This window comes from Barbus barbus (assembly GCF_936440315.1).
Source record: "Barbus barbus genome assembly, chromosome: 38".
NCBI classification, from domain to species: domain Eukaryota; kingdom Metazoa; phylum Chordata; class Actinopteri; order Cypriniformes; family Cyprinidae; genus Barbus; species Barbus barbus.
Window position 1 is genome coordinate 16,127,433 of NC_136716.1, and position 20,073 is coordinate 16,147,505.

The following is a 20,073-nucleotide window of genomic DNA, read 5'->3' on the forward strand; positions in this document are numbered from 1 at the left end:
GACAGAGACACAGACAGAGATTGTCTTGTGATTTTATAACAAACTAAAATTTTCTTTGAAGAGCAACAAATAAGATTCTGTTGTAGTCTAAACTCAAGGAAGTAGCTAACACACACATATATGATTATATATGGCATCCTGACCTTGTTAAACACATTAAGGGTGAAGGTCAGATAAAGTGCATGAGTGTTCTGTGACGGGCTTGGTTTGATTTGACAATGACGCACTATTAGCGTGCCAGAGCTGGGTCACATGAGTCTAAAAGCTCAGCCAGTTCACAGATTTACTTTAACTCGGATGATTAAGTAGAGAAAATGAAGACATATGTACATAAAATCTTGTGAGGTACTGTAAGCGTGGTTCCATTAAACACACTAACAAAACAGTTACGGTTGACTATGGCATTCTCACCGAGGCTGAATGTGGGCCAAATCTGATTTTCTGTTCAAATCTGATTTTTCTGTGAGGTTGCTCACATGACCCTTCAAATGTAGCCTGTTTCAGATACTGGTTTGAACAGACAACAATCCTAAACTTATTTTTGCTTGTAAAACACCCTAGCATGTCCATTAGAAGTAAATGGGTACAGGCTTTTTTGAATGTGAGACTATTTTTAGTATTAAAGTAATGATAATTAAGTTTAATTATCATGAAGGTTATATATCTATGGAAGCCCATTTCCGCCACTGAATAAAAAAAAAATGTAATTGCGAGTTTTTATCTCACAATTCTTACTTTTTTCTTGCAACTGCAAGTTTACATCTCGAAAATCAGATTTTTACCTCAGAATTGCATGATATCATTTTTTTTTTTTAGAAAAATCTGACTTTATAACTCGCAATTTCAAGTTTGAGAATAAAGTCAGAATTGCGAGATGCAAACTCGTAATCTTGAGGAAAAAAAGTAAGAATTGTGAGATAAAAAGTTGCAATTACTTTTCATTCACTGGCGTAAACAGGCTTCCAAATATCTATATTTATACAGATAGTCAAAAATTTGGTGTAAGTTTTGTTTTTGTTTTTCATTCAGCAATGATGCATTAAAATGACACAATGAATGAATGAATGAGGCATGCATATAGAATTGTATTGTGTATTGAGTAAGTACAATTATAATGTCACAAATATTTCCATTTAAAATAAACGCTATGTCTTAAATTTTCTATTCACCAAAAAATCCTGAAAGAAATTTATAACAGTTTCCACAAAAATCTTAAGCAGCACAACTGTTTTCAACATTGATAATAAGAAATCTTTATTGAGCACCAAATCAGCATAATAGAATGATTTCTATTAGTAATGGAGTAATAACTGAAAAGTTGTTTTAAGTTTTTATTATATATTTTACAATATTACTGTTTTTACTGCATTAAAAAAAACAAAAAACAAGGGTTTTGAGGGTAGAATATGAACTGTGAGATTCATATGATTCTGATTCTCACAGCATAGATAGACCATCAGCCAGCACTACATTTCCCAGAATCCACCAGCTCCACTTTTCCTGATTAAAGTTCTGGTGAGATTTCCATTATGAGTCAGGCACTTACAGCACTTTCCCCAGTGACCAATTACTCCATCACCATATGCTCATGCACTTTAAAACCTAAGAGTCAAATATAGAATGTAATCCTCCCTAACAGTAAAAAATGAAGTAAACCCATCTGCCATATTTCTTGTTCCATTATGCTAGGTGCCTCTGCTCACCGCATTACGTAAATGGCTGATTCATAATGTTCAAGAAACGTGTGGTTAAATTACAGGGAAACAGAGCGCTATGACATATCGAATTGTATACCCAGCGTCACTATCCATACCACAGTAATCATGTATTAGTTTATGGAGTATTTGCCCCATATATGACTGCAAGAGGAGCGTTTTCATCTCAGAGAACACGAGAGCTGACATTGAACGAGCGGCCAGTCATCCGATCATGAAGAACGAAGCACAGAAAAATAGGTTGGACGGAGAGAAAGTAAAAGCGGAGGTTGAGGTACAAGAATTGTAGTCAGAGACCACAGAGAGCCAGCCGAACGGTTTCTAAGGGAGCTGGTACTCTAACACAGAGATCGCTGCCAAGATAAAAAGAAAGAGAAAATAAAAGTGTGGGGTAGCCCGAAATGGAGAGTGAGAGTTGGACCGATAGCGCTGAACCATTATGGCTAGTGGCTGCTTTACAGTCCTGAGATCTTTGAATGATGGGAAGCTTAGGCAGAGAAGTGTATATAACTCAAACACGACATCTGAGAACAGAGAACAATGCACATTACATCTCAGCAGACCAATTTCTCTATGTGACACACCTCGTAATGGCTCGTATATCTGGGCCTCTTGCTGCAACCGAGCCTTTGGCAATGGAGAGAGAAAAGCTACGAAATGAAGAGGAAAAGGTGCTGCAACAGGTGCTGTAACATGTTAAAAAGAATTCTGGGAAAACATTAGAGACTCAAGACAACAATTCATTCAGAGCTACAACAAAGAAGCAACAGGCGGACAAAGAAAGACTACAAAGAGATGAAGTTGGTATGGAGGTAATAAAAGAAATGTCTGAGAGAGTGTGTGTGTGTGTGTGTGTGTGTGTGTGTGTGTGCGTGTGTGTGTGTAGTCCCTCTCTCTTAACTCGGGTTTCTGTGAAGTGTTTAATGTTTGGAGAGCTCTGCCAAAAACAATGACTTTCTTCTTCACTGAAGCTCCATCCTGCAGAGAACTGACAGAGAAGCCGGGAGAAAGGAATGAATGAATGAATGAATGAATACTGGCAGAAAAAATTAAAATGACAGAGGACTTTCATGAATTTCGGGGGTGAACCTTGAAATACAGAGTGGAGAGAGTAGAAAATGTACCGAATGAAAAAACTGAACAAGGGGCTGCTGTGCAAGCAGTTGCTGTGGTTATTGTGGCGGTATATTACCTGCCATGATACCTGCGTCCCGCAAAACACTAAGCTTAATGCACAATAGCACCCTGGTAGCTCACACACAACAGACTTTGTGTTCACCTCTTCCAGCATAAACAATCCCCACACTGCAGGCAATACATATTAGCCCAGGAACAGGAGAAATGCCTTTCGTCGAACGCAAAAGAGCTCTATTGTATCCTAGTCGGCCTTTATCAAGCCTTGTTTTCTAGATGGAGCCAAGATTTTACCATCACAATAAAAACTAGGTCTGCATTTTCTGAAGGAAATATGAAAAGGCAGCATATGAATGGTTGAATTGTCTCAATTAGTGTTTCTTAGAGAGATTATGCTTCATGTTCCTCTTAAAAAAAAAACATAAAACTTGTGTTATAATTTGAATGATGGTTGACTAGTCACCTAACTAGTGACTAGTCGATTTGAAAAGTCAACTAGTTTTTCAACAGGGTGCGTTTTCTGAATACTGATGTTTGACTAGTCAGAACTTTTCAAACAGAATTTTTTTTTCTTTAAAAAAGTCATGACTTATGAAATTCCCAAATATTCATAATACAAGGTTTCCTAGAGTTTGAGAACACTGTATTTAGATTTTTAAATATAATTTCTTAGTTTTGTAATACTGTTCAAATGTTTCAAAAGGAGTCTCTTATGCTCACTAGTTCTGCATCTATTTGATCAAAATTCAATAAAAACAACTATATTGTGAAATATTATTACAATTGAACTCTTTTCAGTTTTAATATTTTTATAATTTATTCTCGTGATGGCAAAGCTGAATTTCAGTGTCAAGATTCTTCAGAAATCATTCTAATATGCTGATTTTGGTGCTTTAAAAAAACATTTTTGATTTATATCAATGTTAAATATGTTGGTTTAATATTTTTATGGAGGCAGTGATACATTTTTCAAGATACTTAATGAACAGAAAGTTCAAAAGAATAGCATTTCATTAGAAATCTTTTGTAACATAAATGCTTTAACTGTCACTTTTGATCAATTTAACAAGTCTCTATAATAAAAGCATTCGTTTTTTCTTTCAAAAAAAAAAAAGTGTTATGTGTGATGACAGAGAAGTTGCATATTTAAATTCATCCCTTTGAAAGCATCAAAAACCAGGTTTCCATCCAAAGATTTTTTGCAGAAAAATATTTAGCGCTTTAAAATATTTACGATATAGCTGATGGAAATGCCAATTATCGATTACATTTCTTTTAAAATTTTCTTTTTCTTACAAAATCTTTTTACGTTTAACTTTAGCGCATAAATTCCATATCGATACTTCAAATGTCGCAAAAACTTGTTTGGAAACACTTTTTGTCGAGAAAAGGGGCTTTAACGCAAATAAATGTGGAGTCACATGACAGAATTAGCCTATAGGCAGCGTCCGTGTTCACGGCACCGTTTCCCTGTAGTTCAAAAGCGCATTAAATCATATTATTAAATGGTATCTAAAATTATTTTATACATGGTAAGAAAAAGACGAGTTACCTCTCAAACATACTTATCTTAATTTGGTGTTAGTAGGCTAGCCTACGTTTACATGATTATTATAAAAAAAATTAATTTTTCTACAGTTTAAATAGCCTGTAGCCCATGCCTTTCAGCTTGACCACCATAACCCCGTGATATTATGCCAAGCACATGTTGTTTTACATATTGGAACGTGAAGTTTAAATTCATTAGTTTTGGCTTGTTAGCTTCTTATATTTTTATTATTTCTACCGTTCAATTTAAATGATTTGTTGTGGAATGAGGGGAAATAAAATATTTTTTTCATGTTTCTTCAATATTTTTGGCTGACTGTATTTCATTTTGACATGAACAGGCTGCGTTGTGGAGTCAGTAGGCTATATATGCTTACCTGCGCGCGAGGCGCCAGCACGATCGCTTGTGTTTTTTTTGTTTTGTTTTTTCCTTGTAAAAGTGGAAACAACTTGCACTAGCCTACTGCTTCATTTGTGATCATATAAGAGTAAGACATTATTCAAAACTATTCAAAATATTTATTTTATTTGTGTACATTCACAATAAAAAAACAAAACGTACTTTTGTGAAATAAAGGAAAACTGCTGCTTTCTCAAGAGTGCATCACAAATTCTGCATATAGGCTGCTAATTGTTGCAGGTTTTTTTTCTTTCGTTTTGTTAATTCATTAATTATTTAGAAAAATATATTTTGCATATGGGCCTGTTTCTTTTATGTATCATGTTGTTTATTCTGCTTTTTGCGTGTATAAAATGAATCCCTGGAAAACAAATTTAGGTATTTGTAATAGGTCAAGCCACCTATCAATTTACATTTCATTTAATTGTAATTTAACAATCTTGTCGGTTAAAAGTTAATATGGCTTAACGACCGTCGGTTAGGAGAAATAAAATAACCGGAATGAACATTCATATTTCCTATAAACGTTAATCAGAAAAATTATAATAATACAACTGCAACTGTTTATGACCATTGCTTGATTATCAACAGTGGCCTATCTATCTAGTCTATAACAAAGTACACACACAAAAAAAAAAACTCACGACACTTAAAAATTATTTTATGTAGGCCTATACAATTTAATATAGGCTTTTCTTTTGTTTGTTTCAAATGGATGAAGAACAGCTAGCCTAGCCTATAATTTACGCAATAGGATAAATTATGTATGGAAACAGCTCAAGGGCAACATTTTTTTGTGATACACCAAAACTTATGCGAAAATTCGTTTTTTTAGGGATGACGTCATGACGCACACCATTTTAACGGTACAAGGTCAATTGGATGGAAACAGGCTGTAGACAGCAAATTTCGCAAATTTTTTTAACGCATATCTCTTTATCGATAATAAAACAGCGCAAAATCTGGATGGAAACTTGATTACAGTCACACACTTTTAGACGGAGGTCTGTGGCTGTGTCATCATGTCTAGCTCTGTTTTTGGAGCATCCTGCCACAAGCTTTGTATTTTTAAGACAGCTTGTCAATTTAAAAATAATCTAACTTTTAAAACATGCATATAGAGACATCTTCATTCTCTTCTATCTAGCTGTTTTTGAACGCAAGAACGTGTCTCATAACTCCCTGAGAAACTTAGGTGAACCTGAAATGAGACAAAATATATAAACGTCCTTGATAATGATATGCCACAAAGTGGCGGGCTTACCATCGTCCCATCTGCCGTCGGGGTCGACGGTCCCGTTAGGGTCATCGTCAGGGGCCACACTGTCACAGTCAGCCCCGTCCAGGACACTACCTTCCTCCTCCACGATGTGAAGCTTATCTTCATCATCTGAGTCTGATTGGCCCTCCAGCACATGACTGTAGTTACTCACTGCAGAGACACAGAGAAAACACAACACTTAAAGAAAATGCTAACATATGGAGCCTGGAAGTGCTTGCAAACCGCAGAAGGCTTGATGAAACCCTTGAAATTTGGAAAGACGCTGCTGGTGAAAATGACTACAAGATAGAGCCAAGCAAGATTGAAGAGAGACACAGCAGCTCAGATGAAACCAATTGTTGAAGCGGGAGAGATGACTGAAGAGATGTAGAGAGATGAAGTGTACTTAAGGGAATAATTCAATTAAATGCCAAATAGTAGTGGAGCAGATCATGAGTCTTTCAGTAAGCCAATGAAACAAGACAAAGAATCGCTCGAGATTGAATCAGTAAATCAGAACGGCTTGTGTTAAAACCATTTGTGGCCAAACTGTCCAGTGTGGCACAGTCAGACGGAGTAATCAGATCATGAAATGACGATCAAGCTACTGTAATCGTGAGATCACATACCATACAATACTGGAAACATATCTTCTTATAGGTGTACGATCGGCCTTTTGTAATGATTAAATGACTCTTTATTACTTTTGACAAAGAGGAGAGACAGGCTGACCTCCATTTCAGCAGCACAGGAAGGAGAGAGAGATCGAGCTAAAACACCATTGATTTTCTGTAACAGGCCAGACGGCCTTAATTAGTAATGTGTGTGTTTGCATGCTAGGCTAAGTGTGATTTGACATTCTATTAAAACAGCAGATGACGGAGTGGTAAGCTCACCTAACACGTTCTCATCCGTTAAAGGTAAGTGCTGGCAGGACAAGGCCTCTTATGGAGCAGGCATAAATCAAGCAGGGGTTGAATGTTTAGATTTATAAATTCAGTTAAAAGAGAGACAGGAAACATCCAGCATTTCTATACATCTCAGACTGAAGAGTTTGTGGCCACCTGAGGAATCAGTGTTATTTTAAAGGTATAATTCACCCAAAAACAAGAATGATGTCATCCTTTACTCACCCTGTGTTGTTCTTACTTCTGCTGAACATATTTTTGAAAAATATCCTGTCATTTCTTTCATCCATACAATGAAAGTCAATGGGGTTCAATGTTGTTTTGGGCCCCATTGCCAAAAACAGCAGAAAGATTCTTCAAAATTTATTTTTTATTCCACAGAACAAGTTTGGAGCAACATGAATGAGTGTGAACTACCCCGTTAATTGGTAAAAACATTTTTTCAATACATATAGTGGGTACGGAAAGTATTCAGACCCCCTTAAATTTTTAACTCTGTTATACGCATTGCAGCCATTTGCTAAAATCATTTAAGTTCATTTTTTTCCTCAATGTACACACAGCACCCCATATTGACAGAAAAACAGAATTGTTGACATTTTTGCAGATTTATTAAAAAAGAAAAACTGAAATATCACATGGTCCTAAGTATTCAGACCCTTTGCTCAGTATTTAGTAGAAGCACCCTTTTGATCTAATACAGCCATGAGTCTTTTTGGGAAAGATGCAACAAGTTTTTCACACCTGGATTTGGGGATCCTCTGCCATTCCTCCTTGCAGATCCTCTCCAGTTCTGTCAGGTTGGATGGTAAACGTTGGTGGACAGCCATTTTTAGGTCTCTCCAGAGATGCTCAATTGGGTTTAAGTCAGGGCTCTGGCTGAGCCATTCAAGAACAGTCACGGAGTTGTTGTGAAGCCACTCCTTCGTTATTTTAGCTGTGTGCTTAGGGTCATTGTCTTGTTGGAAGGTAAACCTTCGGCCCAGTCTGAGGTCCTGAGCACTCTGGAGAAGGTTTTCGTCCAGGATATCCCTGTACTTGGCCGCATTCATCTTTCCCTCGATTGCAACCAGTCGTCCTGTCCCTGCAGCTGAAAAACACCCCCACAGCATGATGCTGCCACCACCATGCTTCACTGTTGGGACTGTATTGGACAGGTGATGAGCAGTGCCTGGTTTTCTCCACACATACCGCTTAGAATTAAGGCCAAAAAGTCTTGGTCTCATCAGACCAGAGAATCTTATTTGTCACCATCTTGGAGTCCATGCGGGCTTTCATGTGTCTTGCACTGAGGAGAGGCTTCCGTCGGGCCACTCTGCCATAAAGCCCCGACTAGTGGAGGGCTGCAGTGATGTTTGACTTTCTACAACTTTCTCCCATCTCCCGACTGCATCTCTGGAGCTCAGCCACAGTGATCTTTGGCTTCTTCTTTACCTCTCTCACCAAGGCTCTTCTCCCCCGATAGCTCAGTTTGGCCGGACGGCCAGCTCTAACAAGGGTTCTGGTCGTCCCAAACGTCATCCATTTAAGGATTATGGAGGCCACTGTGCTCTTAGGAACCTTAAGTGCAGCAGAATTTGTTTTGTAACCTTGGCCAGATCTGTTCCTTGCCACAATTCTGTCTCTGAGCTCTTCAGGCAGTTCCTTTGACCTCATGATTCTCGTTTGCTCTGACATGCACTGTGAGCTGTAAGGTCTTATATAGACAGGTGTGTGGCTTTCCTAATGAAGTCCAGTCAGTATAATCAAACACAACTGGACTCAAATGAAGGTGTAGAACCATCTCAAGGATGATCAGAAGAAATGGACAGCACCTGAGTTAAATATAGAGTGTCACAGCAAAGGGTCTGAATACTTAGGACCATGTGATATTTCAGTTTTTCTTTTTTAATAAATCTGCAAAAATGTCAACAATTCTGTGTTTTTCTGTTAATATGGGGTGCTGTGCGTACATTAATGAGGAAAAAAAATGAACTTAAATGATTTTAGCAAATGACTGCAATATAACAAAGAGTGAAAAATTTAAGGGGGTCTGAATACTTTCCGTACCCACTGTATATTCACACAATCATATAACTTTTCAGATATTCACACATTCACACATCACACAATGAATGTGACGCAAGAGACTGGTAGTGATTATCATTGTAATATGTGTGAATCCTTGTTGACTGATTTTTTTTTTGCAGGGAAAGGAATAGATGTGCCAAAAAGCCTTCCTCTCTATCCGCCTCCTCTCTCTCTCCATTTCTCTCACCGTTCTCGCTCTCCGTCATTCTTCTTTTCCACTCATCTAAGTACCTCTCTCCGGCCAAATCAATTTTCCTTTGAGAGGAGCAAAGTCAGCAGAGGGGCTGGCCGTAGATTCACACACACCACACACACACACACCATATCTCTTCTGCTGGACTTATCTGGCACATTTACATTCAGCTGATTTTGTGCTTTTTGTTGCACACTTTAACCAACTCTCTCTCTCTCTCTCTCTCCCTCTCACACTCTCAATCTTCTTTTATTTCTCTGGCCTGTACTTTCATTCTCCACCTGTTCTGTGCATGTACAAACCTCTTAACCGCTTTCTTTCTCTCTATCTCACGCTCCATCTTTGGTTTTAAGGTCATGGATCAAAGACCTGTGGTGTGTCTATATATGTACCTGAAAGTAGTCTCAATGTGGGGGTGGTTGAAAAATGCTGCCTATAACAAAATGGAAAAGAAAAAAAAAATCACACAATCATAAAGATAGACCCATCGCTCACTAGCCACAAGTTCTGTCAAACCTTTCCGAGTGATGCACAGATCACCACAACAGTCAATTCGGTGCACTGTGAAGGAGATGCTACCAATCCCATCAGGCTGTTCAGCCAAGGGAAGCAAGCGGTGTGGCTAGTCAGCAGAAGACAGAAGTAAAGGGACAGTGGAGAGTGTGTGAGCTCACTGTGAATGATCCATGGCAAACAGCCACGAGCCTTGTTCCGCCGTTCCACATGAGAGATTTCATTACAGCCTTCAGGAGGTACACACAGGAAAAGTGACTAAATAAACGCTTTACAGAGAAAGGAATAGCTCACATTATGCTGGAGTTGTAAGCTAAAACTGTGCAAAGGCACGGGAAGAACAAACTGTAAAAAACACATAAAAGACAGCATGAAACATTTAACATCTGTGCCTCAAAATAAATCAAAATATTTATTACTACTCATATTTTAAATATTTTTTCTGGTCAGAAATCATGAGACTGATTACAATTTTTTACTCTGTTGGTAGGAATACTTTTTAGTAACAGTAAGCAAAACAAATCTGTATATTATTTTGTGAAAAACTCTTGTTTTCTGCTTTACTTTGTAAAGTTGCTTTGGAATAATACTTCTTGTGAAAAGCACTATACAAAAAAAAATTGCATGAACATGCTTTTAAACAGAAATTAAACATTTAATAAGTAAAGTATATATTTTCTGGACAATATTTTAATGATTTGTTTTGGATTTAGTTTAATGACAATATAAAAGCCAATTTAATAAACAACTTAGGAAATAACTTGCTTTTTCACACAGTATACAGAACGGTTCAAACGTTTGCAGTCATATCATATATTTATTTAAGAAATATATTTAAGAAATGTATTAAGACATTAATACATTTATTTAGCAAAGGTGCATTAAATTGATCCAAATTGACAGTTATAAAAAGAATCCTGAGAAATAATTTATCACGGTTTCTACAAAAAAATTAAGCTGCACATCTATTTTTAACATTAATAATAAAAACGTATTAATTGTTTTAAATCAGCATATTAGAATGATTTCTTAAGGATCATGTGACACTAAAGAGTACTTTTTTAAGCCTCCAACCCTAATCAAACACACCTGAAGAAGCTAATCAATGTCTTCAAGATCACTAGAAAGTTACAGGCAGGTGTGTTTGATTAGGGTTGGAGCTAAACTCTGCAGGACACCGGCCCTCCAGGACCGAAGTTGCCACCCCTGTTGTATTTTTAGCATGTGCGCTAACCACAAGGCCAACACTCTACTACTCAGTTATATAAATGCTTGCTAAATGTATTTCCTATCTCCTAAAATATCACATAAACTTATCCTAATAAAAAAAACTGACATTCCACCAAAACCTACAATGATCTTTGCGTGTGTTGTCGGCATGCACAGCACTATGAATATGTCAAGTCAGCTTATGAAACCATTAGCCTAATGAGTCTACATTCCTACTGGTCAATCAGTTTTCCAGCTATGCCTCATCTATGGATTTTACAATCAACCCAGTGAAGTGATATGTTGACTGGGCAAAAACTGGCCTCCAATCTGCTGCTCTGTACCTGTATGATAAAGACTGAATTCCCAGAACTCCAGGTGATTCTCTGAAGGTTCTATTTAAAGCAAACACAATCGAGACCCCTTAATGCCCCCTAGAGCATTTCAGTGACATCTGTCAAGGCACACCGATAAATGCCTCTAAAAGCAACCCCTAAACGAGTACCCATATACATTGTGACTCACCTGGGCAGAGCTCAACTGCTTGTTAGCAGTACAGTACATCAAATATGGAGCTTTTAAATAATAAATTGAGCCTTCACCCATCTAAACTCCAGCTCAGATAAAAGACACATGAGACTCTGAGGCAGACAAGAGTTATTGATTTGTCATTTAGGAAGGTGAGCTGTAGGTTTCCCATGAGTCTTTGCCACTAAAAACATTCTCATCTGCTTCTTGCCCTCTCAATCTCTATGTAGAGTGCATTCAAACACAAGCACAATGTGATTTAGAGAAGTAGAACATGTTACTGGATCAAAATCAACAACAAACAAATCATTTTAAATGCTTTAAGTGCGTGTGCCTTGTCTCAACGGTTCAGGCTGGTGGTGGTGGTGTAATGGTGTGGGGGATATTTTCTTGGCACACTTTGGGCCCCTTAGTACCAATTGAGCATCGTTTAAACGCCACAGACTACCTGAGTATTGTTGCTGACCATGTCCATCCCTTTATGACTAGTGTACCCATCTTCTGATGGCTACTTCCAGCAGGATAATGCACCATGTCACAAAGCTCAAATCACCTCAGACTGGTTTCTTGAACATGACAATGAGTTGACTTTACTCAAATGGCCTCCACAGTCACCAGATCTCAATCCAATAGAGCACCTTTGGAATGTGGTGGAACGGGAGATTCACATCATGGATGTGCAGCTGACAACTGCGTGATGCTATCATGTCAATATGAACCAAAATATCTGAGGAATGTTTCCAACACCTTGTTGAATCTATGCCACAAAGAATTAAGGCAGTTCTGAAGGCAAAAGGGGGTCCAACCCGGTACAAGCAAGGTGTACCTAATAAAGTGGCCAATGAGTGTATATATATATATATATATATATATATACACACACACACACACACACACACACGTCTATATATAAGAAATATATTATCAAATATATTTGTGCTTATTTATATACACATAGACACAGTGCACACACATATACAGTATATTATGTAAAGAAAAATTGTTATTTTGAATGCGATTAATCGCGATTAGTCATTTGACAGCACTATTTAAAATACATTAAAATTGGAAACAATTATTTTATATTTTATTCTAGAGTTTTTTACTGCATTTTTGATCAAATAAATTCAACCTAGATGAGCACAAGTAACTTCTTTCAAAAACAATAAAAAAATCTTACCAACACCAAATATCCTATAATAACCAATACACACTGATAAATTGTGCATCTCTACTAATGTATAGAAAACATGAATGTATTAAAAACATAAATCTTCTGTCCTTTGCATAGTTTGCGATTTTAAGAAGATACACAAAATTAGCTAGTAAGAATCAAATGTGCTAGGAGAACAAACAGTGCGTTAAATCTTCCAGGAGCGTCTCTTCTGGAACACTCTCTGCAGAACATATTAATCATTATGGCCTGTGGTGAAAGAAAATAATCGCTGGGGCACACTGATATCTCGCTCAGGATTCTGTTCATGGAATTTATCACCAATGAAGGGATCTTGAGGGGGGCACAAGAGCAGTAAATTACAGTGTGCTTTCCTCTTCAGCGACAGCCACGTTTACCTCCCAGAGTCCTGAGCTCTGCATTGCTAGTCTTTTTTTTTCACCTTTGTATGAAAAGTAACTGGTTGTATACCTGTAAGTCTGCCTGAATCAACATATGACAACATGAGGTGGGTGATCTCCACAAAAAAACCTTATTGGCCTGTAATTGGGTTTCCATTGCAAACAAAGTTGTCTTTTTTTTTTTTCAAAGCTATCTTTGCGGCGAGAGAACTAGTGTTTGTTTTAGATGGAGGTTACAGTAAGAATGGATAGTTGGGTTTTTCATTCGTTTGTTCGAGTGCTTCTAGTTCGCTCCTCCAACCCTGGTGAGAGAAGCTATGCGTGGAATGTCCAATCATAACACTCTCCCTGAGTGGCTCGACCATAACGACAGATCGCTGCGTCTGCTTTTTTTTAACCTTCATTACAACAGGCATATACTGCACTGTTGCTTTTTAGCTGCAAAGACTAATTAGTGGTGCTTGCTAAAGAAATCATTGCTGTAGTGTTGCTGTTGCTCATACTACTGTCAGATTTGGTCACTACTGTTATTTGAACAAACCTCTAAGATAAGTATTAAAGTCTCAGAAGTCAGAAAGAGCTTTATTGTCAAGTATGTTTGCACATTCAAGGAATTTGTTTTAGTGTCACAAGCTTCACAGACAACAACAATAACACACAGATAATGAAAAATAAGATGAGAATAAAAATACACAAATGTACTGTATATATAAATAAATAAAAATTTAATGCATAACTCGTCTCTCACTATTTGTAATATGGACATGAATGATTCCTCAGATCATCCATCTTTATGAGGAAAGGTGTGTAGTTATTTCTACCAAGTGATTTGGGTGCGATATTGACAAAAAAAGAAAAATATATTGATATTTTTGAGGATTTTTTCGATAATGGTAATTTATATTTTGCTGAGTGTGTTTTTATGCTGATACCTTTAGGCCTGTCATGGATGAATAAATATGACACTACAACCACCAGTGATGGTGGCAAGTGCCTTAAAGGGGTAGTGCACCCAAAAATGAAAATGCTGTCATTAATTACTCACCCTCATGTTGTTCCAAACCCGTAAGACCTTTGTTTATCTTCGGAACACAAATTAAGTTATTTTGGATAGTTTGGAACAACATGAGGGTGAGTACTTAATTACAGAATTTTCATTTTTGGGTGAACTATCCCTTTAATGAGTGATTCATTTAATTATTAATTCAAATGATTAATTCAAAGAGCCTGATTCACTAAGAAATGAAGCAAGTGTCTTTATGAATGGATTATGGAATCATTCACAAATAAATAGTTCAAAAACAGATTTATTCCGGAAGGAAATACTGCAGTGTTGCTCTGAGAAGCACAAATGGTCTTCTTCAGCTTAGTTTGGAAATATTTTTGTTGGCAAATCAGAAAAATAAATCATCATGTGTCACTCAAAATCAACTTCTTGTTTGTTGAACTGTTGTATAAAATCAATATCACATTCGTGATCATGCACATATGCTAAAATTTGGGAAAATGGCACTCTTGCTTGTGTGATATTACATAACTATATCATATCTTCTAAATATTAAAGGGATCATTTTTGCTTTTATAACTTGAATTAAAAGGGCATTATAATAGACTTCATTACAGTGAATGATTTTGTTCTCTCAAGATTTTTTTTTGCACAGTCAGTGACGTGATAATGTCAGCTCGCACATTGTTAAAACAACAATTACAATATTATTGAAGACACTAAATATCGCACACCCCTAGATTTAACATACAATTTTTGTCTGGAGAATTTATAGCAACGGCTTAGCAGCCACTTTGAAACCTCACTGCAAAACTACTCTTAAAACTTAAGCAACAGCATAGCAGCACCTTTGCATCCACTCAGAACTCCTTAAAAGCCACATAGCGAAAGTCTAGTTAGCCCACGTATAAGTAATTTTGTAATACAAGTACCAATAGAGAGGATGATGGGAAATCAAGCCTGTGGAGAGAATTGAACCTGATGGATGTTCCTGTCAATAACAGTAAAGTTTGTAACTGTAGCATCTCCAATAACGATAAAACTCATAGCTGGATTTGTGATAGTTTGAAGTATAACACTCTGAAGCAGCGTTGGAGGAATGAAGAAGACACACCCCGCGCTAGAACTGAGCTATATATATACCAAAGCTTCAATACACACAAACACACACTTCTGCTCTTATCTTGAGCTAGAGGTGTTCGAAAACTGAAAAATAACAATGCAGAACTGGAAAAATGAAGTAAAGCCTTCTGGACCATACATGTTCTAACAGAATGGCAATCTTTTATTACGCACAAACTTCTTTTTTCACTGGCAAACACACACAGTGCTTCAAACCACATCCCAACCCAGCATTCTTTTCTCTCACACACACACAGTAACCACAACAAGACAGAGCCATTACATCAAACAAAAGCCTGTCACCGCACACATCTCCGGGTGTCTGGGGAGTGTGTGAACCCACTCCTGAGAAAGACTCGGGTTCCACATGCAGCCTGTATCATTATGTTTCTGTTTTCAGAGGCTGGGCTTCGAGCTGCACCCTCTGCACTGGGCTGTAGGGGGCAACCTGTTCCCAAGCAGACGTCAGCGAGGCAACAGAGGCAGATGGAACACAGCGTGGTCCAGTTTGCAAAGCATTTAGCATTCATGTGACGTTCCTGATGTCAGAGATGAAAAGAGATGGAAAATCTAGGGATGCACCGATATCAAAATTCTCGCCGATATCAATAAGACAATAATTAATGTCACAGCCTGACAAAAAAAAAGTAGAAAAATCACTGTTAATTGTATTATATGTATATTTGTCTATAAATAAATAAAATCAAGTCTTAAAATCAACTACTTAATTTAGGCATCCGGGCATGAATATGAAAAATGCAAAAATATGGAAAAATTGTTTGTTTTGAATTCTGAACTGAATTACAAAATTCATCTGGGATGTTGGAAATACAACTGAAAAGAAGAACTCAAGGAGTTATATATATATATATTTTTTGCCTTATAAACACCTTAGATTTAAAATGTTTACATGAAGTACCCCCTGAGATTTGAACTTATGATTTCAATAATTTAGTGACACATTTGCATGTTCACATAAAAAGATAAAACATTGTAACTGGACTTTAAAATTGACAAAACCCTCTAATAATAATAATAATAATAATAATAATAATAATAATATTTTTTTGTGCCTTGTGCTATTTTGTTAGATATTATTGTTATTATTTGCTCATTTCTTTATTTTGCTTTTATTATTATTATATATTGTTATTATTTTAGTTTATATATTATTTTATATAATAATAATTATTATTATCATTATTGTTGTTGTTTTTTAACAGTAATTTAAAAATGAAGACAAATATTACTATTGTAAATAACTGTATTGTAAAATAAAGAACAAATGTTTGAAAATAATTATAATATAATAAATATAAGTTACAATACTAATATTTATGTCTTAAATTCTTCACTTTCAAACATTTAAACCCTCAAGCTTTTAACATTTCTGGAAAAGTACAAAAGTAAAAGACAGGAAAAGTAATCAAAATACAAAACAGACTGAAACAGGAGTCTAAAATTAAATGTCCAGTACTGACTGTTACAAATAATAACCAATATGGTGTATCCCTATGGAAAACCTAAGAAGATAAAGTCAGTTGCTGCAGTAAAAGCTCAACATATCTGGAACATGTGCGCACCTAAAAGCCACAGCCCTGACATGCTGAATTACAGCTTTACTAAAAGTACATAATATTCATGCTCCTACATCTCATTCGCCTTGCTCTCCCATGCTTTCCTTTCCTCTTCCTGCCCTCTGTGAGTCTGCACACAAGCTAGTGTCATAGATGGCGGCAGCGCCACTTGCCCTGCTAAGAGCGTCACTTCACTAGTGCTTCATTATCCAGCCAATGCTAAGAAGCTAATTAGTCACAGCAGGCCGTCTCCTCTATTCATTGAAGAAACCACAAACACATTGCGAGTGTACACTTAGCTCAACTTCAGGTTCTTATGGGTGATAATAAAAGTGATGTGCAAAAAGAAGGAATGCATAGCGAGGTGTGTGTGTTTGAGCAAAGGTGACTTTGAGAACTTACATCTGACCATGCATGATGTGTGTCTGGCCTTCACGTGAGACTATGTGAGTGTATTTTGAGCTAATCTTGCTCAGTGCAACTGGGTTCTTCTAAATAAGGTCAGAGAGCGCGGTCATACCTGCGCTATGATAACAAAGCAAGCTGCCTCAGTTTGTCAGCTCTTACTTTCGTGTGTTTTGGTTTGAGGTGAGACTGACCCCATTCACAGAAATAATGCTCTTTCATTTACATGCCGATTGGCTAAAGACTAATTTAGCCAATCGGCATGTAATAGAGACTAATAATAGAGTCTGAGAGTAAGTTAAACCAGCTAGTTTGTTTTTCATGGCAGTGCATTACCTGTTAGTGAAAATATGGGCGGTATGCTGAGGCACACATTCATTATGAGAGCCTGTTCCATATCTGCGCAATGCTAGACTTTGTGTCTGTTCATGTGTGTTTGTGCTTCACCGTTCTGTAGATATAAAGAGGAAACATCTGCCGTGCCTGCTGGGTAGTCAGTCAGTCCTGTACCTGCAGATACGGTTCACTAACCTGAACCTTTCTTCATACAGTTTCACTACCTTCTCTTTCTCTCTCTCCTCCCACCCGTCCCTCCAGCAGCTCTGCCTCGCTGTCCTCACACTCGTCTTCATAAGCAGATCAGACATAGGTCCAGTGCCGCCCATGGTCAGCACGCTGGATTTAGACGCTAACATAACACACTTTGTTTAGGGTGGGAAAGTCCCGTCGTCAAGGTAACCCTCCCAAAATTAACTCTGACAATGAAGAAAGCACCAAACTGATGTATGAGAACACACAGACGTGACCACACACCTGTGTCAACAGGAAATGGGGATTTCTCTCTCTCCCACTCAGACTGCAACAGTTGAAATACATGACATATACATTAAATATATATATTCTTTCAGTCATGAGTTTTTCTACTTTCTGTGCTATTTTGAGGGAAAGTGTGTGTGATTCTGTGGAATGGATTTAAATGGTAAAATGGATTAAATATGTTACAGACTACTAAACTCTATTGGTACATTTACATTTAGTCATTTGGCAGACGCTTTTATCCAAAGCGACTTACAATTGGGGAATACAAAGCGATTCATCTTGAAGAGGCAATCAGACAGAGGAAGTGCTCGTAACACCAAGTCTCAGTCATAGTTCAAATAAGTACAAGCTAGCAAGGGAAGGAGAGAAAGATAGAGGGAAAGATTACGTTTTTTTTTGAGTTTAGGATGAAGTACTGCCGAAAGAGATGAGTTTTCAGTTGTTGCTTGAAGATTGACAGGGATCCAGCATTCCGGATAGGGGTGGGAAGATTATTCCACCAGCCAGGAATGGTGAACGAGAATGTTCTGGAGAGTGATTTTGAGCCTCTCTGTGATGGTACCACAAGGTGTCGCTCACTAGCAGATCTCAGACTTCTGGAGGGGATGTAGGTTCGTAATAGTGAGTGGAAGTAGGAGGGTGCTGAGCCTGTGGTAGTTCTGTATGCAAGCATCAGTGTCTTAAACTTGATGCGAGCTGCCACTGGTAGCCAGTGCAAGGAGATGAAGAGAGGTGTAACATGGGCTCTTTTGGGCTCGTTGAAGACCAGTCGTGCCGCTGCATTCTGAATCATTTGTAGAGGTTTGATTGTGTTTGATGGAAGACCAGCCAGAAGAGCATTGCAGTAGTCCAGCCTAGAAACGACAAGGGTCTGGACAAGAAGTTGTGCAGCATGAATTCAGAATTTCTGGTAGCAGAATATATAATCAAATTAATCAAAATTAAGGAACATGCAAGAGGCAGATAATATGTATAATGTTGTGAATGGCAGGTGTTCAAATTCTGTGGAAACTTTCTGTGGAGATCAGCAGCCACCGATTCTAAAAACTAAACTAAACTAAAATTTTTCATTTGTCATCTCTATAGTTTTAAATATTGACTAAGGATGGTAAGATTCATCTATATGCATTGGTGCATCGGCATAAAAGTTAACCATTTAAAAAAGTGTGCATCGGTAAAAACAGTTTATTCATATATAATTATTAGTAGATGCACTGTACTTTTAATATTTAGAAAGTGACCAATATTTTATATGTAGATTGATTTCTCCTCTCTAAACTGTTTCTCAAGCGCATTCTCTCTCTACTACTGCTGCTACGTGAATATAACATACCACAACACTACGGAGACAGAGGCGTTAGGAGTCAGAAGCCACTTAAGTTAATTTATGATTTGCTGTCTCAACCAAAGAAATAAAAGTGAGCTATCTGTACAATATTGGATTGTATAGCATCATATTTTTCCATTGCATTGTATTGCATTGAATTGCATTGTGTTGAATCAAATCGAAATCAGATCACACTGCATCGTGATCTTCATATGTATCTTTAATGTATCGTATCGTTGGCTATGCATCACGTATCAACCTCAGTTAAGGAGAGGCACATCCCTTGTCTCTAGTCTCGACTGTGCTTGGATTTGCCAAGATACCAAACAATTTCAACCAAATGCAATAGATTTCAATATAAACTCAAACAATTCTCATCTAGTACTTTCAAAATGAAATGATCTGAGTCACATGATTTTTAAACGTTTAATACTTTTATTTATCTTGAATTTCATAAAGCCTCTGAGACTAAGTTGACACTTCAATGAAGCATAACTGCAAACACTATTAATTCTCCTGAGCCATAAAAGAGCAACCTCCGAGCTATAAAATATTCCTCTGGTACAAGTTTCCCTTTTTGGTGGTTTTTCCAGACATGTAATAGTGTCTGCTCACTCTCTTAGACACAAACACTGTCCAAAAGTTTTAATCTATGAAATGATCAATAAAAGAACGAGTGAATGAGCCAGTGGTGTCTAGACGACACATTGAACAGTCTGTCTGACTGACCAACTCAACCAAACCACTGAACAGCACACACTGA

At 37.3% G+C, this 20,073-nt stretch overlaps 1 protein-coding gene across 3 annotated transcripts in view; it reads right to left on the bottom strand.

The window, feature by feature from the left end:
* LOC306857821 (zinc finger E-box-binding homeobox 1-like) overlaps window positions 1-20,073 on the bottom strand; it is a 69,954-nt gene that overhangs the window by 13,588 nt on the left and 36,293 nt on the right. For all 3 annotated transcript variants that reach the window (XM_079398010.1, XM_079398012.1, XM_079398011.1), the window contains exon 2: window positions 6,062-6,229. In XM_079398010.1, the coding sequence (XP_079254136.1) occupies window positions 6,062-6,229 (168 nt within the window). The remainder of the gene's footprint in view (window positions 1-6,061; window positions 6,230-20,073) is intronic.